Here is a 25,998-nt window from a genome sequence, read left to right as displayed (position 1 = left end):
AAGCCCCCACCTTCTCTGCCCCCTTTGCCCTGCTCCACCCCACAGCCCAGCTTGGCCAGCACCCCCGAACGACTCAGCCTCCTCCCACTCATTCCCTCACCTAGCCTCCCCCTTTCCCACAGTCCTCCACCATCCCACAATTCCCAGCGGCCCCACGCCCCGGCTCCCGAACGCGCGTCCAGCTCCCCCCACCCCTCCCTTCCTGCCCGGCCAACCAAACTTGCACCCTGCTCCCTCTGCGGGCCCCGCCCCCGGGCCGTTACTAGCCCCGCCCCTCCCGGCTAAGAAGCGCTTCCCATTGGTAGCGGCCGCAGTCAGTCAGGCCTTGTTTTCAGAGGCAGCGGGGTAGGCTGTGCGCGCTTGTCGCTCGCTCGGCGGGGCTGAGGGGGAAGGAGGGAGCGGGCGGCGCAGCCGGGCGGAGGGGAGTGCGCCGAGGGGTGGGAGCGGTGCTAGGCCTGGCCGGAGGGGTCCCGGGCTCGGGGGCGAGGCCGGGTCCCGGGCGGAGGAGGCCGGGCCGGGCCGCGCGGGGGGGGTCCCGGGCTGAGGAGGCCGGGCCGGGGGTCCCGGCGGCGGCGGCGGAGCCATGACTCTGGAGTCCATGATGGCCTGTTGCCTGAGCGACGAGGTGAAGGAGTCGAAGCGCATCAACGCCGAGATCGAGAAGCAGCTGCGGAGGGACAAGCGCGACGCGCGCCGGGAGCTCAAGCTGCTGCTGCTGGGTGAGGAGCCCCCCCCCCCCCCCCCCCGCGGCCGCCGCCCCGCGCCGGGCCCCCCCACGCCCCGGATCCTTACCGGCCCCCCTCCCCCGCCCTGGATCCCTCCTTCCCGCCCCGGATCCTTTCCGTGCCCCCCTCCCCCGCCCTGGATCCCTCCCTTCCCCCCCGGATCCTTTCTGTGCCCCCCCCCCGCCCTGGATCTCTCCCCCATCCCGCTCTGGATCCCCCATCCCGCTCTGGATCCCCCCCTCGCCCACCCTGCCCTAGATCTCTTCCTTTTCTGGGTGCCCTGCTCCTCCCCCCCAGCACCCTCCCTGGTCCCCAGAGCACCTGCTCTGCTCTGGGACGCCTTTTGTTCTCCCCCAGAGCACCTGCCCTGCTTGGATCCCCTCCTCTTCTTCCCCTGCCCTCCGACCCTAGCACCCGCCCTGCTCTGGATCCCATTCTTTTCTCTCCCCTGCCCCCCATCCCCTGGATCTCCTGCCCCTTCGTCCCATCATTCCCACGCTGAATGTGGCTTTCACTTCCCTGCATCAGTTGCCTTATTCCCCAATGATTATTGCTGTGAGTGCATCCCTTGCGGCTATATGGGCCCTCCTCTGCATATGGTAAAATAGGGACTCTTTGCACCAATCACATGGTTAAAAACTATGTCCCTTTTAAGCTCTACATGTGTTTGTTGTTGACAATAATCGTGTTTATTACACTAGTGCCTGTGGCCCAACAAAGAATGGGGTCCTATTGTGCTAGGCACGATACTATCTACTCATAGTAGCCATCCTTCCTTCCCCCATCTTAGAACCCACATGTTAACCTCTAGTGACGCTCTGGAGGCACATCTATGCTGGTCAGACCCCCAACTCCGCACACCTTTTTGTACTTATAAGAGCTGACAACTGTCAGGCACTTTGCCGTTGTCCAGAAAATAACTTGTGAGGAAAAACAATATGGGAAATTTAAAAAGAAGGGCATGGTAACTTCTAAACAATCTTCCTTATTCATTCCAGATTTGGAGTAATTTTAATATTGAAGCTGGGGGCTGACTGGTTTATTTGTTTTCTTTCATAGTGGATTTTGTGTTAAAATTGCTTTTGACATAAGCAGAAACTTCAAAATTGAAATTACTTTTAGTCTTAAAAAAATCCTTTTGGAGAACTCTTTTATAGGGGAGCTGGACCTACTGCCTTATTTGTTTGTGAATTTTCATTACTAAAACTGATGTAATTATATATTGTTGGCAGACTTCTGAGTCTTTCATTAACATCTCTTCATGAAGGAATCATCTCCACCTAGTCTGGTGGTGTCTATGGTCTTCTCCCTCCGTTGTTAAATGCGGGGAACTTATCCAGCTATAGCCCCCCAGGTCCCTGGGTACCATTCTTTCCCTCCCATTCTCTCCTCTAGTAGGGCACAGAGATCTCTAAACCAACCTGGAGGGAGAGCTGGGAGAAATAAAGATAAGGCACAGTAAATTTGAAGTCAAGTGGAGTAATAAGAATGGAGCAGGATTAGCCCAGGAAAGGAAAGTAGTCAGGAGTTGCTCTAGGAGTGGGGCTCCACTGTACTAGGATAAGGACATACCTGTTCAGATACCACACTGGTGGGGTGAGAGTGTCATTTAAGTATGTAAACAAAATGTTGTCTGTGTTCATATCTCCATCAGCATACTAAGGTGTATCATAGTACTTCTGAGGTTCCTTGTGGATAGGGAATCAGTTCTTCTACATAGTTTTCGGAGAGTTGCCATCATAAGTTTTCAAAAAATAATAGATTACGGACTTTAATGTTAGCAGGAGATGTGATGCTGGGATGCAGGTAGCCCATAAGCTACTCTTAACCCATGAGGCCTATGAAAACACTGTTATTGCTGCTCTTTTATACATTCTGTCATGGGCCTCGTTCATCTATTGTATCTGTGATTTCAAATCAAAATGGGAAGCAGGTCTGATTAAATAAGGCTGTTAATTTGATATGTGTACTGAACTGGCATGCCAGTCAGGGTTGTTTGAAGATGTAAGGTGGTCCAATTCCAAATCCACATGTGGGTATGTCTGCATCAGCTTTCACAAGCTAAGTGAGGCTGGGTCTGGCCAGGAATGACTGAATAGGCATATCTAGGTTGATGCATAGTGGTGTTACTGATTGAGTAAATGATGTACTTTCTTCCTAGCCATTAATAATACAGTATCCCAGCAGCATGTTAAAAGCATGTTGGAGGTGCTGCTGTCCAGGTGAAATGTAAAACCAGGTTTCTGATCACTTGTCAATTTTCTTAAGGCTGAGTCTATATTAGGGAACTTTCCTTCCCCTAAATCTAATTGGCTTTAAAAACCGTTAATGTGAACCAGTTTTAAAACTGGTTGTACCATGGTTAGAGTAAGCTCCAGGAGGTCTGAACCATTCTTTGACTCAACTAGTTTGAAAACTGATTAATTAAAAATTTAAAAAAAACAAAACCTCGAGCTGCCTGGACCCTGGTCTACAACTGGCTCCAACCTGTTTTTAAAATCAGTTCAGCTAAACTTTTAAAAAAACTAGTTAAGATTTGGGGGGAGACATCCATAGTTTAGACAAGGCCTAAGAATAACAGTGTTAGCCCTAATAACTGCATTCTGCTTCCTTATATTCCATTTTCACTTTCAGTAGGATATGGTGCTCTTCACTGCCTCTCCTAAACTGTTACATAGTATTGTGCACTTTTAAACAGCAGTCATGTTAGCCCGTAAAGGGGGTAGTTCTAGCGGTGGGTAAAGTTAATTTCCTGTATGTGGTTCAGAATCCTTTGGTGTGTATGGTGTAGCATAAATGCAGGTCATATTAGTTAGAGAGAGGCATTTTCTTGGTTAAGAATTTTGGGGAGGGCAGGATATATTTTAAGAGAAATCATATAAACAGTAGAGTATCAATAAGAATGTAGGGTAAGCAGAGGTAATTTCTTCCACACTGCTTCGCTGTCCAGTGTGGTGACAGTTGGTTTATATTGAAGCTTGAACCAGAAATACTGAGTGAAAAATAGAAGTGCTGTTATGAGTTGGGCTGCTAATAAATAGTGCTATTTCAGTGCTTCAGTTACTGCCCACCGATACTGGGCATACGTTAATTTTTTTAATGAAGAAAATGAGATTATGTTTCTTGTGTAAAGTTACTTGGGTCCCAGTATAATATGAAAGTAAGCAGTGGGTGCCATTGACCCAACACGAGTTCGTTTTCAAATGCATTTGTCATCAGCAACACTTATTATAAACTATGTGGCTTTTATGGGTTGACTGAAGGAATGGTGAGCTCAGATTATTGCCTTATCTCAACATTGTCATATAAAGAAGGTTATTGTGTCTTTATGAAGACAGGAGACTATCCACACTGGTGGTTTCAGGGTCCCATCACAGTGATGGTGTGTATATTGTTGAGGGACCGAAGCCAAGCAGGAGGCACGTATTTAAAAATGGAAGGTCAGGGGTTGTGCATTTGATCTCTTGTGTGCTAGAATAAGTGAACCTAAGTTAGTGATCTGGTGCTGAAGTTTGTATTACAGTTGCATCATCAAAGTGCTTTGAGGCGCCTCAACTCTTTGTTGGTTACTGTGGTAAAAGCACGAGGAAGTGTTCTCACCACAGTGTACTCAACCGCAAAAGATTTCACTTTCTGATTTTTTTTTCTTTGTGGTATAACTTTTTAGAGGAGACCAAGATAGCTAGTTAGTGGCAGTAACAACATTTGTTTTATTTATTGATGCATCTGAAGTGGGTTTTTTTACTCACAAAAGCTTATACTCAAATAAATCTGTTAGTCTTTAAGGTGGCTACCGGACTCCTTAACGTTTATTTTAATGATCAGTAAACTGAGACATTAAAAATTCTGCTAGGCTCTTTAGTCTTTTCTTGCTCTTTCTGGTTTGGTGTTTGGTTTTGGTTTTTTTTTCTGCTTGGGTATTTGTTTATTGCTCTGCAGTATAGACATAGGAACTTCAGAATCTACTCATAAGGAGTAATTATGTGCATTTGTGATAAATTAGCCTCTGTCTTAATACGTAGAACCCCCCTGATTTCTAGTTGGAGATCTGATTGTTCACGTTGCTGAAGCCAGGCATTTTCCATAGATTGTGTCCCTGAATCTGGAGAGTTGAAGGATTTGTCTCCTTCCTAATATTTCTCAAGATGAGCATGCGCCTGGGTTCATTATCCTGGTAGTCTGTAATACACGGGCCAATATAATCAGCAAAGCTCCATATTGAGGCAGCTTTTAGTTAAATGCACATCAACTGCAAATCTGGGGAAACTTCCACAAGAGCATTCTGTAGAATGAATGAACATATTTCTGGAGAATGGACAATGTACAGTTGAGCTATTGCTCTGTGAAGGAATTAGCTGCAGACTGCGTAAGGTGGCAATGGGGGGACGGTCTGTGGAAGGCATATATGGTCGATCCTTATAGCTGATCGGTAGCCATATAAATGAATACATACAGAAGAGGGCACTAGAGAAAACCCATTATCCCCCAACGCTAGTTGGGTCTTGATTGTGGCAGGGCTGCGTGAAGCCTTTCTTTGCCCACCCTTTCTCCCTCACACTTACCCTGCAAGATAAGAAAGTTTTCACGTTGTCCCTTTCCTGCTTTTTATTTTCATCATTGGACTGTCACCTGATGTAGCTTCCATCTTCCTAAGCCCCTAATGGCAGGAATGTTGATCTGCCCACCTGACTGCATGTACAGAAAGCAGGCTTGGTAAGAGTTGGGGATGTACGAAAACATCCAACCAGTGCAACTATACCTTGCCTTCCCAAACCGGTATTAAACCAGTGTCGTGAGGGAGGCTTGTACCATGTGATGAGTGGTGTGTGGTCTGCATTGTACTTTGCCCAAGCAGCACTTGCAGCACTGCCTTTTTGCATTCGGAGCACATTCTTGCCATCCCTTTTCTTTTATTGGAGATGTTAGCGGTTAGCGCTTGGCAGTGTTGAAGCAACACTCACTTGCCATCTAGCTGATTTTAAAGTTTATAGTTTAAGGTATTGCACCTACCACAGAGTCTTCACTGTTTCTGTGCAAGAGACTCACACAAATGGGGGAGACTGACTAGGCCAAGTACTGTTGAATGCCACAGTGTAACAAACAGAAGAAACAAGGAAGACTCTCAAATCTGTGGGTTAAAGTAAACTTCAGTGTTACTTGGAACAGTAGTCGGTAAAAGCTTTTAGGCAAAAGAGTAACTTTTCCTAAAACTTTAGGAGTCCTCTTGCCAAAATTAACATAAGCCACCTATCTGCTTGATACCAGTTGTGTCCCTCTTACTTAGCCCCTAACTGATAAAGGATGACTTTGTCCATTTCAGCAGGGATAGAGATTGTTGGTTCTGATCTTGCTGCATCTCAAGGGGGTCTGGACTCTTTATTCCTGCTGTTTGGCCTGCTGGTCTCTGTATGTGTGTTTAACTCTGCTTGGCAGTAGAGATTTGAGATTTCCTTTCCTTGTCCCCTTCACAAGTTGTTTCTCATCCAAACTTCTTAAAATAATCCAGAAAGGATTACCACTTCACGTGGTGGTGGTGGTGATTGTTTTTGTTAAATATTTCACTATCAGACAGTGGTTTCAGGCCACTGAGAAGAAAAATGTATGGTGAAGGTAGTTTTTTGATCCCTTCTTCCTTTCAGAGCTGCTCTTTCTAATATATTGAGTTCATATGTAGTAAGGAGGCGTCTAGATTGGGTTGGGAAAGAGTGATTGTACTAAAATAATGAGAATTCTACTGGAGCGTTCATGATCTAACAGCCTTCCCCCACACCCATTGGCATCCCAGTTTGTATAATGTACTGATTTAGGAATATATCAGGGAGTTTAGCTGGAGCTGTGATTATAGCATCAAGCTGGATTGTATGGGAATAGGTCAGGTGTGCCGGACGGACAGGGCTTTTTGAGGCAGGATGTGTGGGAGTGTCTGTAATGTAAGATTTGGAGTGTGTACCAGAATTGCTTTTAGCCTGTCAAAAAGAACAAGTGCTCTTTCTATCATGCTCAGTTAGGCTTATGGTTGACATCGGATGGGCCCACCAGGGCCACTATATAGACTTCCAAAAAGGAACTGGAGAAGTAATAATCAATGGAGTAGATCCACTTGGGTCCATTAATAGGTGCAGTGGAGTAGGATGCAATAATAGCTTCACTCCCTCTGTACCGCATCTCATTTGTGATCTCTGTTGACTTTCCCTTTCATTTCTTCATTTGCAGGCACTGGGGAAAGCGGGAAGAGCACATTTATCAAACAGATGAGGATAATTCATGGCTCAGGCTACTCTGAAGAGGACAAAAGGGGCTTCACCAAGCTGGTGTACCAAAACATCTTCACTGCCATGCAGTCCATGATCAGGGCCATGGAGACCCTGAAGATCCTATACAAGTACGAACAGAATAAGGTGAGCCAAAGTACAGAGCTCCATCAAGCCATTGTTTCGTCGCTTGGTGGATTTGCTTCACCAGTTCATGTTTGTCTGAGGGTTTTTTTTTAGGGCACGGCTGTAGGTTTGTGCCCTGTATTCGTGCTGCCTTTTGTACTATATCCGCTACCTGTTCAAACTTCCTGGTAGTTGGCCCCGTATGGCAGTTGTATCCTTCACTGCTTCTGTGGTACTATGCCGCTCTGTGCCTTTATTAATAGGGTGTCAACAAGGAGTATAACAGTTTTCATTTGGCTAGACGTGTGTGTTGTCCCACATAAAAATTTCGAGGGGTGGGAACTGATCTGCACCCACCTCAGAAAGACCAAAGCATTTTGATTGTGCCGGGCCTTCCTCTGCGCGACCAGTGTCATTACAGAGCGCCAGAAGGTGCATAAGGGAGCTGCTGAGAGCGCAGAAGATTGCACGATTAGAGTGACACCTACTAACAGCGGCAGATGGAGATCTGTCAATTTTCCTTTTATTAACCTTTCTTTAAGGATTTGTAACTCAACTCAAAAATTTATTCTGGGATGAAGCTTGGTTTACAAGATTTTGTAAACTTTTGGGCTAAATATGGTTTAAATTAGTTCAGCTGGCTTTAAGGTGTATGAATGCAGATGCCTTTAAGTGTGTGAGTGTCAAGAACTTAGATGTTCACGTGCTCTGCTGTCACAACACTTAGTGGATTTATTTTTCAAAATGAAACTGTGTGAAGGTTATACCAGGCTTATTGTATGTTGCTGTATTTTAACTTTTTTAATAGCCACATAGGGACTGGGAGGCCCGAGGAGATTAGTAATAGGATGTGGCACCTTTCTTCTCTAGATCATTGGTCCAAATTGAGGCCCAAGTCAGTCTAGACTTGAAGATATCACTACTGAGTAGTAAATGGAAAAAGTCGAAGGGCTCAGATGAGTTCTTAATGACCAGGTATCCACATCACAGCTGCCTCTACCTGGCCCTCTTATTAGCATTCTCAACAGAGAGGCCAGGGATTGAATGGTTCTTGAAGGCTGAACTCCCCTTTGGCCTTTAGAGAGAGTCTGTCTGGGTCCATGCTGAAGCATGGGCATGGTATGAGGATGCTTGCATTACCCGTGTTTTCTCTGGGGTGTGGTTAAAGGACTCTGGGGCTATAATCTGTCACCTTCCACTAATGCTTAATGTACATAGAAAAGCAAACTAGATTAAATTCTCTCTCTGAAGAAAAGTATAGTGTGGGTGAACAGACATTGCTTCTCATTGCATCCAGAAAACCCTTAGGAATTGCAGTATTGGTGTGTAGTAGTTATATTAATATAACATGCGGCAGTGATGATTTCAGTCCTGCTGCACTTTGTGGTGTCAGTTTTGTTCTGATTATCTTTTTCCTCCTCCATGAAAGAAGAGGCCTTGATTATAGCGGACTGCAGTAAGGTCTCCCACACTCTTAAAAATATAGGCTAAAATCAATTAAAGCCTTAAAATGAAACACGAGACAGCCATGTTCTGGTAATAAAACTGACTGCACTCCCCAGTCAGGCAGTCTGGGACTCCACACTCTGAGATCTGTGCTTGGGTTTTGGTATTTTCTAAACAGTAGGTGACTTATGCTCTAGCACAGCTTGGTAAGTTAAGTTCAGAGAATCTGTTGCCATTTCTGTTTAAATAATTTCTGTTAAGGATCACATGATGCTTCCAGGAGCTTTTACAGATGTGGCTGCTACTGAGAGTATAAAATAGTTGTTTTTCCTTTTTCAATTTGTACTTAGATCTTCTGTTGGATATCCAAGTACAAATTGAACAGATAATTTTTAGATGTCTAGTCTGCCAATTACTGTCCTGTTGCAGCTGATGTAAGCAGCTTGACCAGCATCCAAGATATAGCATTCCTGGAGCCCTTGCAAGAGGATCTAGGTTTAATGTATGCTCACTTGTCTTTCACCTTCTATCCTCAGACCAATGCACTGCTGATTCGGGAAGTAGACGTAGAAAAAGTCTCAACCTTTGAGCAGCCATATGTAAGTGCAATTAAAACCTTGTGGACTGACCCTGGAATCCAAGAGTGTTATGACAGGAGGCGAGAATATCAGCTCTCCGACTCAGCTAAGTAGTAAGTACATAAGCACTCTGGCGCACTGCTGGATATCAGGGCCATGTTGGCTAAACAAAAGCTTCCTAAAACTTAGCTGATGTCTACAGATGCCTGAATATGGTTATCACGCTGCAAACTGGCCCTGCTGTCTTTTCGTTTTTCTAGACTATCCTCTTTCTTCCTATTACTTCACCCCATGATATAGGTATATCTATCTGCTAATGATTTAGTCTGGTGGGGTAGTCTAGGAAATGTGGGTGTATGCTTCTGAGTTTGAACTGTAAGCACATGCCTCCCTGCCTTTTCAGTAACTCTGGTTCCAAATAACTGTTGCCAAAAAACTTGCTTTTTTGATTCTGGTTTTTGTGGCTTCAGTTGTTCGACACAAAGAGCTCTGGCGGGAGATGGGATGGGATAAGTTTTTTTTTTGTTTGTTTTTTTTTTGTTTTTTTGTTTTTTAAGTACTGGAATGTCTGGAAGATCCATACACTCTTGTAACACCACCAGCCACTTCCCACGATTTCTGTTGGGTGATAAATGGAGCTGTTCACACCTCTGTCCCAGGATGCACAGATGGCTATGCAGTGCCCACCCAGACCATCTCTGTACCCTGTTCCTGGTTCCTACACAGCAGAAATGCCACTTTCCCCTGTTGACTTAGCCTTACAGAGCTATGGTTGAGGGGGATCAGGATTTGACATTTGGAGCTGTTGCAGAATATCTGAGTGCATAGAGACTATGGAAGATGGCATTGTGTTGGGTCATACGGATTTTTTTTTTTTTTTTTTTATATCCTGAAGGGTGTGAGGTTTGACACATGGCAGTTACTACATCAGAAGGGATTCTGGGGAATTGCTGTCAATTGATAGGAGACAGTCATGAAATTTACATGTGGAGAAACCTATTAGGTCTCCTTGGGATTCAGTGAAAGGTTGTTCCCTGAAGTATGTCTTCCAGTACTTGGTCCTATCCCATTTTAAATGATCCTATTGATGCTGCGAGCAGTCAGATTTCTTTTGGTCTCCTTAACATGTGTGGGGGAGAGAGGAACATATGGCTATAATGTGTTGAAACCCCCATGAGTGTGACCTATAGTCTAAGGCGCTTTTTTTTCCCCCCTTCATATGCCTCTCACAGCTATCTTAGTGACGTGGATCGAATCGCAACCCCAGGATATCTACCAACCCAGCAAGATGTGCTACGGGTTAGAGTTCCTACAACCGGAATAATAGAATACCCCTTCGACCTAGAGAATATTATCTTCAGGTACTGACACTGTAGCCCATGCTATAACTGTTCTCTCAAGTGGGACTGAACTGGGGGAGGACTACTCTTGGCTTTTTAAACTACTGATCAAGAGTATCCAAGTTCTTAGGTAGGGAGGAATTTAGAGTGCGTTTGGGAAATGGGGGGAGGGAGGGATTTATTGTGATTTTTAAGTTGATTAAGGGCATCTGAGTGAGAGGAGTTGAAACCAATAGCTTCTGGGAATTGAGGAGGGTGTTGGTTAAATGGCATAGTTTGGAACTATACTTGCTGATTCTATCTAGAGAGCCTGAGGTGGATGTACAGCTGGAATTGTTAACACATCACAGGAGGAGCAACATGCTGGCATCTGATGAGTACATAACAGCTCACCAGCCCATTGGACAAACTGTTGGTAGCTTAATCCACCAAAAGAAAAACTAAGCCCTCTTCTGGCAACACTGGTTTGAAACATAACTCCTGGCAAGAAGTTCTTCTGTCTTCATGCAGTGTTTAGGTTCTTTGATCCACATGTCTTTAACTCTAATGAGAGATCCTGCTTTCTCTGTACTGATTCCTTTGTGTATTCTCCAGTGTGTGTTCCGAAGGTGCTCTCCTATGAATAGCTTGTGCCATCAGGATTTGACTCACTTCTGCATCATATGTGTATCTGTAGGTTTAACTGTGCCTTTATACGATCTCCAAGTAAACAGTACATAGAGAGGCATGATAACATATTTACTACTTTGTAACAGGCATTCTCCTTTATTCTATCTAAATACTTATCTGGTCCATGCTGTCATAACATGTAATGTTCTAGGAGGGGGAAGAGTGAACATGTGGTAGAAAAAGGGACTAGAAACCTGGACTTGGGGTTCAGTTCTTAGCTTTGCTGCACCGCAAGTCACCACCTCTGATTTGTATTCCCCGTCTGTGAAATGGGAATAACGCTCCACTGAGATATAGGCACTGGACTGGATTTAGGTGGCTTTGTTTTATAATTTTTTTTGGAGATCCGTTTATAAAAGATGCAATAGAAGTGAGATGCAGGTGAAATATAGTGGTTCAAATTACGGACCCAGTATCCTGATGGTTTTTCTTAGGCATATGGTGTGAATGTGTGGTTGACTCGGTTTCATGCTTTGCCTGTGGATTAGCATAACTCCATTCAGCATAATGTCCTGGGGAAAGCCCAATAGCCAAAGGAAGTCCTTAACCTCAAGCTTTCTCTCACAATCAGAAGTTTTAATATAAAGCCTTAATATCAAAATGTAAATAGCTTTGGCATTTGGTAGAACAGGATTCGAGTGGATTTGCCATAGTTTCTTTTCAGTCTCCATAGTTCAGGGTGATGGATGAGCCTGGTTCCAGAAGCTCTGCTTGGTGAACGAGGCCAGGATGCAAACAGGAATGAGGATGCTTGTATTTGCGGTCAGTCTCCCAAGAAAAAGAAATGGGTCAAACGTGGAGGTGGCCGTGGAATTAGCATTCCGAGAACTTCCTGTTACGCTGTCTGAGCACAACTGCTCGTAGAGGACATGTTACTGTATCACGATGCCTGCTTCACTTTGGGGGGAGAAAGTTGTTTCTCTCGTTCATATCCTAGTGCTTTGGGTGCAGGCGAAGAAGCTCTTATTGATCCTTGACAGCCTATTGCTTTGATAGATTGTATGTCTTTCTCTTCCTTAGAATGGTGGATGTTGGGGGTCAGAGGTCAGAACGAAGGAAGTGGATCCATTGCTTTGAAAATGTGACCTCCATCATGTTTTTAGTAGCCCTTAGTGAATATGACCAAGTTCTAGTGGAGTCTGATAATGAGGTAAGCCTGAGCAGGAGTAGGCCCTAATGATGAGGGGAAAGTGGGGAGGGTCGTTCTGATTTTCTTGGAGGTTGGTACTGAACTGCTTGGTGCCAAGAGAACTGGAACTTGAATTAGTAGTAACTGTTGTTTTTGGCCTTCAGCTTTTCCCACTACAAAGAGAGAACCTGGGGCTAAATGGGTCATGACACTTCTGGAAACAGGGTACAAGATAGTTTTGAAATGTACAGTGCACTCAAATTCTACAGAAATATTCTCATGTCAGTGGGTGTCCCACATCTTAGGTTCTCTGCGTCCCTGATGAAAAGCCCTCAAGCTCTTGCACATGTTCCTTTTTTTCTCTCCCATCTTAAATTTCCCACCCTAGATACCTTGTATCATTGCAACCATCTTGCCAAATAATGGCTAATCTCTTTGCCTACATCATTATAGTGCCTTGAACAGCTGGAAGAGCGTCTGTTAAGCAGCAGCAGGCACTCCTTCTCATGAACCAACACATACCTTTGTTGGGAACAAATCTTCATCACCAGAAGTTGATCCCAGATCTATCACATGGTAATGAAAAGCATAAAATGACTTGGGCAAATAAGATAGCACATTGGCAAGTAATTAAAACCAGCCAAATTAAATTCAAGTCAGTCACAGATGTTGCACTTGTTTCTTACGTACACACTCCTCTGGACCAAAACTGAAATGGGACAAAGGTGTTCAACACAGGACATCTGAGATATCTGGGGTGATGTGGATGAGTTCATGTGTCTAGGATTAGAGATGGCCAGGTTTTCACAAATGAGGGTTTTTGGTGTGTTGATGTGGTTTATTTTTTGCATCAGAACCGGATGGAAGAAAGTAAAGCCCTTTTTCGGACCATTATCACCTACCCATGGTTTCAGAATTCTTCTGTTATCCTCTTCCTCAACAAGAAAGATTTGTTGGAAGACAAGATCCTGTACTCACACCTTGTTGACTATTTCCCAGAGTTTGATGGTAAGTGATTTTTAAAGAGGCTTTCAAACTAGAATGAACCTTTTAAATAAGGGGAGGGGGAAGAAACCAACAACAAAAATACTTCACCTGTGAGATTTTTAATTAGGTATTTAATTCATATGTGAGTGGGCTTCTGTTTGCTACTTTCTTCTGTTTGATTTACAGTGAAATCATGATGCTATAAAAATGAGTATGTTACAGATTCAGCGCTGAATTTGTTGTAGGATCGAGTGGCGTTGGGAGGAGACAGGCCTTTCATTGGGTAGAAATACTTTTCATAAAGAACAAAAGTGGCGAGTAAATTTGAATATCTTGATCTTCATGTAACTTGTGGATTCTGACTGAAAAAACAGCTGCAAACTTTTCATAGATCAACAATTAAAGTTTCCACCAAGTGTCACCAGAAACACTGCTTCCCGTAGATCTGTGCATGGATCTCAGTTGAGCTAGGATTATTTTGATTTCAGAGTATTAATTTCCATACATGAAATATACATACAGGTGTACAACTTACTTCTAGACATGCAAGAATTTAGTGGTAGGAGAGATGGAAAACACCAATTAGACCATCAAACCCCTTCTTCTGCCAGAACAGGGTGTAGCCCCTTCACATAGGCTAATTTATGGACGGGTCAAATCATCCAAGTCTTTTTTGATGTTGGTGTTGAAAAGCTTCAGGCAGGGTAAAATCCCTGTCAGTCTGCTATTCTCAATTTTGGATGATGTAGGGAAGCTCCCATTTGGGGTTAAGCTCTTCAGCATAAACAGTGTTTTCTGTAATCTCTGATCTGCAGATCAGTCTCCCGCTAAATTGGATGATACCAAATCTGTATGGGATTGAAGGTATATGGGAGACAGGAGAATAAGGTCAGACAAGCTTTTTTTTCTAAGCCCTCTCCTCCCAACTCTTAGCCCTTGGAGGCAGCTGAAAACTGCTGTCAGGATAAAGGGAGAGCCACCTTTTTTGTTTGTGGTTTTTTTTTTTTTTTTTTTTTGGCCATAGTTCACTGGCGGCCGTTGGAGAATCCCCTTTCCCCCAAAGAAATTTCTATCTGTTCCGTCTTCCAAGCAAGCTGCTTGCCTCGTTATGGGCTTGTAACTAAACAGGTCCTAATTAGTCTTCTTTCCAGCCCTGGAGTCTCCTGCCCCCTGGTGTCAGAAAGTACAGACATCTCTGAAGTCTTTACTTGTGGTAAATGTAGAGCAGGGGTTCTCAAACTGGGCGTCAGGACCCCTCGGGGGGGTCACGAGGTTATTACATGGCGGGGGTCGTGAGCTGTCAGTCTCCACCTTAAACCCCACTTTGCCTCCAGCATTTATGATGGTGTTAAATATATAAAAGTTTTTAATTTATAAGGGGGGGGGGTCACACTCAGAGGCTTGCTACGTGAAAGGGGTCACCGGTACAAAAGTTTGAGAGCCACTGTCTTCGAGGTTCTCACGCTAGTCTGGAGATCGTTGGTGGTCCATGGTGAATTCATTGGTCACATGGTGCTGGCTTATCTTCAGCTGCTAAATCACAGTAGAAGGTAGCAGAAAAGTACGTGAAATGCTTTCCAAATATTACTTTTCCATATAAACAATTGCTGTAGCTGCCAAAGGATGCTGTGTGATTGCGAATGGGAGGTGGTCGATGATACTCTCTCAAGGTGTGGTCCATGCTATGGAAACAATATGTGAATACCAAGCACTTCAAATAGACGATAGAGCAACACCAGGTGTCTGTCTAAGGAGCTGCTAGTGACATAAAGTGAATACTGACTGCAGCTGCAGTTGGTAGCTCTATAAACTGGCTGGTCAGATTGGAAACGCTACAGTTGGTTGTCTTAGGGGTGTTTCTTAATTCAAATCTGATTTTGTTCGGCATGCAGAAATAATGGGAACTAGATTTTGAGCTTCAGGGCACGAGGTGATTGCTATGGGGTCAGGAAGAAATCTACACTCCAAGGTCTGCATTATTTTACAGTTGACTAGGTATATTACAGGAGGGTGAGATTCATTTACATGCCATTTCAGGATGCTGGTCCAGATGGCCTGTTCTTCTGGGAGATTGTGTCAAATTCTGTGTTTCATAGAGCACAGAGTCGGAGCTTGTTGGAGCTTGGTATTCTGAAGCTTAAAAAGCACCTACTAAGTTTTGACCAGTTAGTATTAGGCATAAGATGTTCCAGATTCCTTGACCGAGGGGGCTAAATTTTTTCTTCTCCCCTTTGGTCACATAACCTCCTACCCTTCGGGTGAGGGGGAGAGAGAGAAAGCAAACTAGCAATTCTGGGGTTTCAAACCAGGTAATGGACTGTACACAGTGCTGTTTACTGTTGCCTTTGTTTGCTGCAGGCCCGCAGAGGGATGCTCAGGCAGCCCGGGAGTTCATCCTCAAGATGTTTGTGGATTTAAACCCAGACAGCGACAAAATCATCTACTCTCACTTCACATGTGCCACAGACACGGAAAACATCCGTTTTGTCTTTGCTGCCGTCAAGGACACCATCCTACAGCTCAACCTGAAGGAGTACAACCTGGTCTGACCTGCTCTGCCCCTCGCCCCCGTGGAGGCCTCCTTGTGAAGAAAAGACAAAAAAAGAAAAATTTAAAAATTACAGGAAAAAAATCTTAATTTTTAATGATGTAATGATTGCAAATTGTCTGATCTGTGGAGTGGCGAATTTGCTCAGTGTTATCCTGGAGTCTCATGTCTCTGTCCACAGAGTAGTTGATTTCATATTTTTAACAAATTGCTTTTATTTCACAGTTAACGGGGGGGATACACCTCACTCTTCGGCACCTTGTTCACCTCTTAATTTTTGCCTACAGCCCAGGCAGCCTCATCTTGGGCTTTACTTTGTCGCTTAGCCGCTTTTATTTTCCTCTTCATTCCCGTGGTATATATATAGAGATCTATAACTTTTCCAGCCAAGATTGTAAATTCACTGGACTGTGGGAGTGTGGAATGCTACTGGTCCCTTTGCCTTGTGCCATAGGGTGCCTCTGGTGTAATTGTTAATCCTGCTTGCTTTTTGTTCCCACTCTGCCCTCCCCAAGGACACGCCCCATGGTTCACTGTGATGAAATGTTGGGGAGGAACGATTGCTCTCCATCTATAGCAAAAAAACCCACAACAACAAAAAAGCCATCACTTTCCCATTCTTTGTACGGTTTAGTCTGGGTTACTATTTTTCGTATCCATTATAAAAGGTATGGAGACTGTGATTATTTTTTTTTTTTTTAAATTATTGATGTTCTATACATGGTTTGCTACATATTGCTGTATTTTGTTCATGGACTTTAAATGATGGGAGCTCTTGGAGCAGTAGCTGCTGAGCCTGGGGAGAAGTGCCTGGCTGTATTATTATTTTTAAAAGTAGGCTCAATGTATGGAAAGAAACTTTCACTCCGAGTGGAGTGTACGGCACCAAGAGAGCGACTTCTCTATGCCGTGAAGATCAGAAGCTCACCGAGTAATTTTGTGGCATTTAAACACCAAATTTTGCTGGATTGAAGACCTGAGGGGTCACATGCCACACCTCTGGTTCTCTTGCATGCTGTGAACAGCAAGGAAACCCTCATCACGTTTTGTGCCAGCTGTGTGCATTTGTAAGAGTGCTTCATTCCTGCCTGGCTCGCAGATTGCCTAGAAAGGACCAGAGTTGGGTGACATGGACTCTGGGGTGTGAGGAGGATTCTTACTGCTTGAAAAGATTGTGAAAAGTTTTAGAAGGGGTTTGGGGAGTTCTATTACTGTTTTTTCCTGTCCGTGCTCTCCCTGAGACAGATGCTGCCGTGGTTTTTCTTTAGAGAAGCATGGATTCTCTTTGGAGCACTTGCACAGATATTTGCTCCAGAGGTGCAGGGTGCCTGATAATTGAGAGTACAGCAGTCACTTTTAGAGTGTGTTGCTGAAGTGAGACTTCTGCGGTGGGATGGACAGCAGGCTAGTACAGGGGAAGGCAGCTGGGTTTGTTGATACAGGTGTTTATTCCAAATGGATTCTAGGTGCCATATTGAATTCCAGTCAGCTGAGAACTTCAAGCCCGTCTATCTCGTTTTATAGGCTTCCAGAACCTCAGGTGAGTGAGCAAACCAAAGCTCTGGTGCCTCCTGTATCTGCCTAGAGGAAGACTGCAATGGCAAAGCAAGCAGTGAGAAAGAAGCAGTGGCATCTGTCCCACCTCTGGACATATGTGAAATACGGGCAACACTAATGGTTCTATTACAATTCCAACGAGTAGCATTGGGTCCAAATTATCTGGATAAACCAGACATGGCTTCGGTTGCGTGTAGACTGCTGTTGGTTGCTTAAGGCTAACAAAGGCCCTAATCTCCCAACTGCACGGTTCTCATTTGTAGACTGAGCACTACATCGGTGTTTTGCACAAAATGTAATGAGATCAAACTGCCCCAGATGCCTTTGACGTGTAACACTAAATCTGGAGTTCACATTACTTTGCAGTCGTTCTGTTTTAGGGCTCCCTCGTGTTTTCCAGAACAGGAGAGGGAAGACTGCTGTATTTCACAGAGCACTACAGAAGAAAGAAAGCTCTTGGAGGAGATGCCTGGCCCTATCAGAGAGCTGGTGTTGGAATAATAGCCTTGGGACCAACAAGTAGAGAACCCGGGTCTGGCTGAGAGTAGGGCAGCAGCTGCTCGTAGAATCACTACATTCCTGATCCTGCCTAATGTTTAGGAGAAACAAGGGAGGGATTCTCTTGTATGCCAGGCAGCTTTGCACCAATTTTACTGTGTTTTTGTCTTTCTTTATGCCAAAATGATCCTTTTTGTCAAGTGTTCTATGAAGAGGATTTTATAATTGTCTTGGGTCTATTCTAAATGCCATTCTTCTGGAACATACAGTGTGCCAGTCCTCCTGCTTCCCTGATCTTGTGAGTGGTTTGCACTGCATCCAATTGCTGTCAGTGGACCTGGCGCTAAGAGATTCAGATTCTTGGAACAAATGTCCCAGAGGTTCCTTTCCAAGGTTAATGATGGTGGCACTTCCCACTTGAATCTGTGTGGGTATCGTCCCTCTACCTGCCAAGCGAAGAGATGTTGACCTGGCACAGAAGGAAGGATCTTGTGTCATTCGTTGTGTGGAACAGAGTGAATTTGTCTATCTGTGATTTCTGGAAGGATTTTGGGCTTTAGTAAAGATTGGAACACATGCTGTTTACCTTCCTGGTCCATTGTTTGGCGTAGCTATTGGCCTGGTCACCAGTTGGGATTGAGGGTAATTGGGTGGGGATATCACATGTCAGGGCTGTTCCACAACTTGTTTCTGAAATCTCATCTGACCTAGAGAAGGAACAGGTCAGAGTTGTGCACAAAATCCAAAGGTGTCTGTGGGTTGTAGCATAGAAGAGAAGGCAGTGGGATTAGCCAGCCCTGCGTGGTGAGAGATGTCCTGTCTGCCTTCATCTTAGATCGTGAAGCATTCTTGCAGAACCAGCCTCTGCTCTGCATCTCTGGGGGCAGACCCCACAACAGATGCCTGCTGTAGTAAAAGTGCCAAATCAAAAACCAAACTTGCCGATTTCATCCTCTTCGGTGATAGGGCTGGTAATGAGCAGGGGATTGAAGCTCAAGACAGAAGTCTGTTGAAATTCATGTGTAAGAATCCCGAATCTTAGGCTGAGGAAACAGCCTCTTGGCCAAGCTCAATTCATAGTGCACTTTCTTTTGTCCTGAAGAAATAGGCCTGCTCCAAGTCATCCTAAACTTTACAGTGGAGAGACCCATGGGGTAAGGAGGTGGGGAGAAGATCGTCCTGATTTTCCTTCCATTGGCGGCCCATTTCCTTGCATCATTCCATAAGGATCAATCATATGGTGAGCAACTGCCCCTCCCTGTTCCAGCCCTTCTGCCTGTTTCCCTTTCTCCTGGAATCGGATTCTTTGGTCTGCTGTTGTTGCTTCCTAGTGATGTTGGCATTTCCTTCAGCTATGGGGTTTTTTTTTCCCACGTGTTTTATTACTTGGTAATTTTTTTAAAATGTGCTTTCGGAGTGTGCTGACCATCGTATTGTACTATACAAACCCAGGTTGTTAGAGTCCAGCAGAGGTAAAGTCTGTAATGCAGCACCCAGTTTTAAAAGTATGGTTTGTGCCAATGCCCCTTCTTTAGTAGTGCCAGAGACTCTTTACAAGTGCCAATGTGGTGGAAATTATTTGGTTATACTTGTATATTATAGGATCCTGATTTAAACAATTTAAACATCCTATTTAAAAAGATACTATATAAAATGCTGTTTTTAAACCTTGTCATTTGAAATGCATGTATTGTTGTGCGTGTTGGGGTGGGGGGGGAGGGAAGGGGGGAGGGGAGGGGAAAGGAGTTTCTGAATAAGCTGCCCAGTGCCAGGGTCCATTCAGGCTCCAGACTCTCTTTTCCAGTCTAGGAGTGTGACCATTTCTTGGAACAGTTCTACTCTGGCTCCTGGGCACTGACCCTTATTACAGAAATACCTGATGGAAATTGATTTTCATATCTTTCTCCTGAAATAAATTCTCTGTTTGAAATTGGAATAAATTTTGTTCCTAAAACCGGTTCTGGTGATGTGGTGTTTGTTTGCTACTCTCCTTCACCTCCCACCTCCAGCTGGCTAAGTAACTTCTCCAGCAGGTGGGAGCTGCCTCTTATGGGTGAAGGAGCCTCTTGAATGTTCTGACCTTCTGTAGCACATTTTCTCTGCGGGAAAGAGGGAGTTACCTGTATTCCTGGATTTTCGTAATCTTGAGTAAGGGCTGGTCTCCACTGAAACCTTACATCGGTTTAGCTACATCTGTCAGGGGTGTGAAAAATCCACACACCCCCCGAGAGATGTAGTCATGCCAACCTAATCCCCAGTATAGACCACGTTCGTTGACAGAAGAATTGTACAGGTGAAGCTCTCAGACTACGAGGCCTGGCATGCACTGCTCCATTGTGAACTGGTTGCTCATATAAACATGGAGTGTTGTGTGCTAGGATCTGTAATTTCATGGCTGCTTATTAACTGAGGAAGAGTGTTCATGGGCTAAACATACAACAATTGTCTTGCCACCTTTATGTTCTTGTCTGGTGTGTTTAGCACTAAATGTTCTATGCATGTTGAGTGAAATGCATTTCCCAGAGTTCCCTGTCTGGGTCATGCGCTGCCTTTTTGCAGCTGGATGAGAATCCACTAAATATAAACCAAACATGGTGGACTGATTTCTTGCTACTTGCTCTTGGGAGATGTATTGGCCAAGGCTATTGAGTGCATTTCCTCTGTGCCCACCAGATGATGTCACTAGTAGCACTCGGGCAGCTACAGCATCACCCTGAATTCCTGATATCAAGAATGATGCATCACGATCAGATCATGAGCACTTGGAACGGCAGGCTTTTGAAGACCCGTACCGATCTCTTGCACTTAAGGCAATTGGTCACAGGCAGAGACAGGCCTTTAAAACATGGTTATGGAATATTTCTTCCAATTATCAGAGTTAGACAAAAGTGCCCTTTGGGGCAGCGACTGTTCTCTTTGTACAGTGCCTAGTGCGATGGGATCCTGGTCGTTGAGTGCAACTCCTGGGTGCCACGATGACATTACCACTTGCGCTGTTGATTTAATTGCAGTAAACTCATGCAATTAACTAAAAAGAAATTAATCGTGATTAATCGCAGTTTTAATCGCACTGTTAAATAACAGAATACCAACTGAGATTTATTAAATATTTTGGATGTTTTTCTACATTTTCAAATAGATTGATTTCAGTTACAACACAGAATACAAAGCATATAATGAATGCTTACTTTATATTTTTACTACAAATATTTGCACTGTAAAAATGATAAAAGAAATAGTATTTTTCAATTCACCTCATACAAGTACCATAGTCCAATCTCTCTATCATGAAAGTGCAACTTTACAAATTTAGATTTTTTTTTGTTACATAACTGCACTCAAAAACAAAACAATGTAAAACTTTAGAGCCTACATGTCCACTCAGTCCTACTTCTTGTTCAGCCAATCGCTAAGAGAAACAAGTTTGTTTACATTTACGGGAGATAATGCTTCCGGCTTCTTATTTATAATGTCTCTTGAAAGTGAGAACAGGCATTCACATGGCACTTCTGTAGCTGGCATTGCCAGGTATTCACATGCCAGATATACTAAACAGTTGTATGCCCCTTCATGCTTCCATGCTAATGATGCTCATTTAAAAAAAAAAATCATTAAATTTTGACTGAACTCCTTGGGGAAGAATAATATGTCTCCTGCTCTGTTTTATCCGCATTCTGCGATATATTTCATGTTACAGCAGTCTCAGATGATGACCAGCCCATGTTCGTTTTAAGAACACTTTCACTGCAGATTTGACAAAACACAAAGAAGGTACCAATGTGAGATTTCTAAAGATAGCTACAGCACTCGACCCAAAGTTTAAGAATCTGAAGTGCCTTCCAAAATCTGAGAGGGACGGGGTGTGGAGCATGCTTTCAGAAGTCGTAAAAGAGCAACACTCTGATGTGGAAACTACAGAATCCGAACCATCAAAAAAGAAAATCAACCTTCTGCTGGTGGCATCCGCTGGTGGATAATGAAAATTAACATGTGTCAGTCCGCTATGCTTTGGATTGTTATTGAGCAGAACCCCTTATCAGCATAGACCCATGTTCTCTGGAATAGTGGTTGAAGCATGAAGGGACATATGAATCTTTAGTGCATCTGGCATGTAAATATCTTGCGACGCCGGCTAAAACAGTGCCATGCGAACGCCTGTTCTCACTTTCAGATGGCATTGTAAATGAGAAGTGGGCAGCGTTATCTCCTGCAAATGTAAACTGACTTGTTTGTCTGAGCGATTGGCTGAACAAGAAGTAGGACTGAGTGGACTTGTAGGCTCTAAGGTTTTACATTTTTGAATGCAGTTTTTTGTACATAATTCTACATTTGTAAGTTCAACTTTCATCATAAAGAGATTGCGCTACAGTACTTGTATGTGGTGAATTGAAAAATACTGTTTTTGTTTTTACAGCACAAATATTTATAATAAAAATGAAGTGTGTACTGTACACTGTTCTTTGTTGTAATTGAAATCAATATATTTGAAAATGTAGAAAACATCCAAATGGTATTCTATTATTGTTTAACAGTACAATAATCATAATCAATTTTTTAATCACTTGGCAGCCCTAATTACTACTATTAATAGAAGCAAAGGTGTAAAACTATGAAATCTAGTGTTCCAACCCTCCCTCCCCTTCTGTGCGTTATTTTGGAAGGGCCATTTCACTGTATTTTAGGAAAGCCTGGGGAACCCTTCTTAACAGAACTGCAAAATAAAAATGAAAATGGAGGGGGTCTGTGGTGGGGAGAACTTCTGTGCTCAATACCCCACTAACCATAACTTTTTAAAAATTGTTTAACTTTTCTTCTATGAAAATCCCTTTTGGCACCGCTTCACTTAAGTTATCTACCACAGTTAGAAGGAAGTCACATTCCTTGCCCTGAAGAGTTTACACCTGCAAATAGCCGCTGTCTCAGGGAGACCTGTACTGTCCCTCATGCATTTGCTACCTTCAAACAGTTCATGCTACATATACCATCTTCAGCACCAAGTGAATTTCCAAGGAAGAAAATAACACAAGGCTGTGACCTAATCCTGGAAACCTCTCTCCGTGTAAACGGTCCTGTTACCTCACATGAGGAGCCTCACTGAGGTTAAGAGATACAGGAGGAGATGGAAGTTTTCAGCGGAACAAGTTGCAACTTACAAACAGCCTGGCTAGAAATTATTGGTATTGTGGTAACACTTAGGAGCCCCCATTATAGACTAAGACCTAATTGTACTAGGTGCCATGTAAACAGAAAACAAAAAGGCAGTTGTTACCCAAGAGTTTCCAATCTATCTGAGCTGGCTTACTGGTCTTTTCTGAATAATACCTCTTAACAGCCTGTTTAGAAATCTGGGTTTAGCTCAGTTTTTGCTTTGCAGTTCTGTTAAAAACTGAGATTGAAGGTTTTAAAGAAACTAACAAATAGGAGTGCCTGTCTCAAATGAGCAGCTCCCTTACTCTGCCTAGTAAGTTGCTAATTCAGTCTTCCATTAGGAAAGCACTTCAGACACATGTATACTAATTGAAGTGTCTGTTTTAGAAAGACTGTTTGGAAGAACAGAAGCTGCTACTGGCCAAAAGAGGGCAGCAGGTGCTCACAAACTCTCCAGCCCAATCCTGCTCCCATTGAAGCCAATTTCAAAAAAATATCCTTGTTGAAGTTGGTGAAAGCAGGATTGGGCCCAGCACTGTCTTCGACAAAAACCACTAATCACTTTGATTACAGCCTATTTTCCGCCCATCAGGCTAGCTCCCAAGGCTCTCTAAGGAGTTTGAAACATGTGAAAAACTTGAAATTACTTTAGATGGTAAATGTCTTGAGGCAGGGACTACATTTCCATTGGGCATGCATACAGTGCCTCGTACCGTGGGGTCCTGGTCCCTGGCTGGGGCTCCTAATCGTCACTACGACACACATAATAAGGATCGTAAAGGCTGTTCTTACGTGACGGGGAGATGAACAGTAGACAAAAGTAAAATTTCAGATCGGAAGCTATTACCAGCAGGAGAGTGGGGTGGGAGGAGGTATTGTTTCATGGTGTCTGTGTACATAATGTCTTCTGCAATTTCCACAGTATGCATCCGATGAAGTGAGCTGTAGCTCACGAAAGCTCATGCTCAAATAAATTGGTTAGTCTCTAAGGTGCCACAAGTCCTCCTTTTCTTTTTGCGAATACAGACTAACACGGCTGTTACTCTGAAACCTATCACTACCTTGTAACTTGAAAAAGTCAATTGACAAATACTCTTTGAAACTTTAACTCTGAAGACAGAGGAGAATGTTGTGTTTTTTTTTTCCCCTTGATATCTGGCACCTTTCAGCTCAAATCAATGTTCCACACCCAAAATAACAGAGAGGTGTTAAAATGAGGCTTTAGAAGGGAAGCGGGTTGCAGCTGTGGGTCTGATTTACAAAGGTTTTTAGACACCCAACTCCCTTAGCACCTGGTGGTCTTTTTCTCCATCTTTGTAAATCTGGCCCCTTTTCTGTAACTGTCCTTCGACAATTCTAGTGTTTCATAACAATCTACTTGTGCCGGATTTTCCCTGTTGTAAACTTGACGGTCTCCTCTCTCTATATGCTGACAGAACACTAGTGTGGTAAAATTCAAGAATTAACAAGCTATGAAACCAAATGGATAAGAGAGAGACAGTTCTTATGGTCATCCTTTTGTTTCTATAGAGACTCCTCTTACTCTGCCCTATACCTACAATTCAGGTCGACCTAGATACATCACAACCTAGCTGTGAAAATTTTTTGCACCCTGTGCAATGTACTTAGATCAACCTAACACCCCCTGACCTGTGTCCCCTCCCCAGCCACAGCTACCTTAACAGACAAATTTTTCCACTGACCCAGCCACCACCTCTTACATTGATGGAAGGGTTTGCAGCCTTGCAGGAAGCCTCCACTTGGCAGTGTAGCACCGTCTTGTAGCCATACCCTTGTTTCCTCACCTGCCTGACTGCCTCCGGCCCATCCTCGTTGCTTGGGCATGAATCATGCTTGGTGCATCAGCAGTCCAGACATCCTGTCAGATTTCTGGCATCCCTGAAGGCCGAAACTTTAATCCTTTCCTTCTGGGCAGCTGGTTTTTCTCACAAATCACTGCAACTGTCAGTTATAGACTGATGCAGTGCAGAGTAAAGAGGAGTTTTAATTGTGATAGGGGCTGAATAAGAGAAACACTCCTTCTGTGGATGCTTGTTTGAATCTTTGCCAAAATTTTGGCCTGGCGATCCCATGACAAGTCCTTCAACGGAGGGTCCCAATATGGGTCTGATTTCTTCCTTTAAAAAAAAAAAAAAATTATTTCCACTGGCATTGGAAATAGGACAGGCTTTTGTAATGAATCTTCTTTCCGGTTCTCAGCAAATCCAGGATGCTTAGACGAGCGCCTGGAAAAATAAAACCCAAACTGAGCTTGTCGATTCCAAGCGGGCAGGTGTCCCCAGTTACAAACCTCCTGCAAACTATCAGCGCTGAATGTTCACTCTCATTGGTTAATGCAGACTTAATCCCCTTCTCACTTCTCTGGTTCAGTGTTGAAGAACCTCACTGGTGTGCAAGGGGGGATTGAAAGCTCTCCCTCTGACTGCCCGTGCTTGTCTTGGGGTTATGTAGAAGGCAGACCAGTCAAAGCAGTCCTGTTTACAGGCAGGAAGTTCCCACGTATAATCTGAACTTGTAACTTCAAGATGCTTGCATTTTGTATTTTTTTCGTTTCAAGTTTTTAACAGTTTCTTGACTCTCTTCTCATTTAATTCCCCACCGAGTGTGTTTCACTTCCATTGTGAACAAATAGAACCCAAACTAGCCTGGCCCTCCACAGGCATGCATGAATCATCACTAGTGATTTCATGGGCTCTCGCTAGTAGAAGCCAAGGGATGGCTGTTTTATGGGCTGCTGTTACCATTCTTACTCAAATCAAGTGGTACCTTACTCTGTCCCTAGTCCCATTGATTCTGTTAGGGATACTTGCAGAGTCCGATAGTTCTCAGCATGTGTAAGGGTAACACAATTAGCCCTAAGTGCCTAGAGTGAGGGACAGTGACTGGATTCCTAGTTCTGTTGCTGGTTCTGCCGTGGACTTCCTGTGAGATTTATGGGCAAGTCACTTAACCTCAACCACTTCAAACAGGGCAGT

At 43.8% G+C, this 25,998-nt stretch overlaps 1 protein-coding gene and 1 long non-coding RNA gene across 3 annotated transcripts in view; one reads left to right on the top strand and one right to left on the bottom strand.

Annotated features, from left to right (window-relative positions):
* Positions 1 to 25,683, bottom strand: part of LOC122463814 — a 51,036-nt gene extending 25,353 nt beyond the window's left edge. The window contains exon 1 of the long non-coding RNA XR_006287435.1: positions 24,808 to 25,683. This is a non-coding gene — a long non-coding RNA (uncharacterized LOC122463814). The remainder of the gene's footprint in view (positions 1 to 24,807) is intronic.
* GNA11 (G protein subunit alpha 11) lies at positions 508 to 19,808 on the top strand. 2 transcript variants are annotated; one of them, XM_043535803.1, is made up of 8 exons: positions 519 to 536; positions 571 to 719; positions 6,939 to 7,123; positions 9,085 to 9,239; positions 10,359 to 10,487; positions 12,156 to 12,285; positions 13,119 to 13,272; positions 15,610 to 19,808. In XM_043535803.1, exons 2-8 carry the CDS (start codon positions 584 to 586, stop codon positions 15,798 to 15,800), a joined length of 1,080 nt encoding a protein of 359 aa, XP_043391738.1. In that variant the 5' UTR covers positions 519 to 536; positions 571 to 583; the 3' UTR covers positions 15,801 to 19,808. The 2 variants fall into 2 exon arrangements, with proteins under 2 accessions (XP_037741546.1, XP_043391738.1); XM_037885618.2 differs by having other exon boundaries at positions 508 to 719.
* Positions 25,684 to 25,998: the final 315 nt, after the last annotated feature.

The sequence above is a fragment of the Chelonia mydas genome, chromosome 25 (genome assembly GCF_015237465.2).
Source record: "Chelonia mydas isolate rCheMyd1 chromosome 25, rCheMyd1.pri.v2, whole genome shotgun sequence".
In the NCBI taxonomy this organism is placed as follows: domain Eukaryota; kingdom Metazoa; phylum Chordata; order Testudines; family Cheloniidae; genus Chelonia; species Chelonia mydas.
This window is presented reverse-complemented; position numbering and strand designations above follow the sequence as displayed.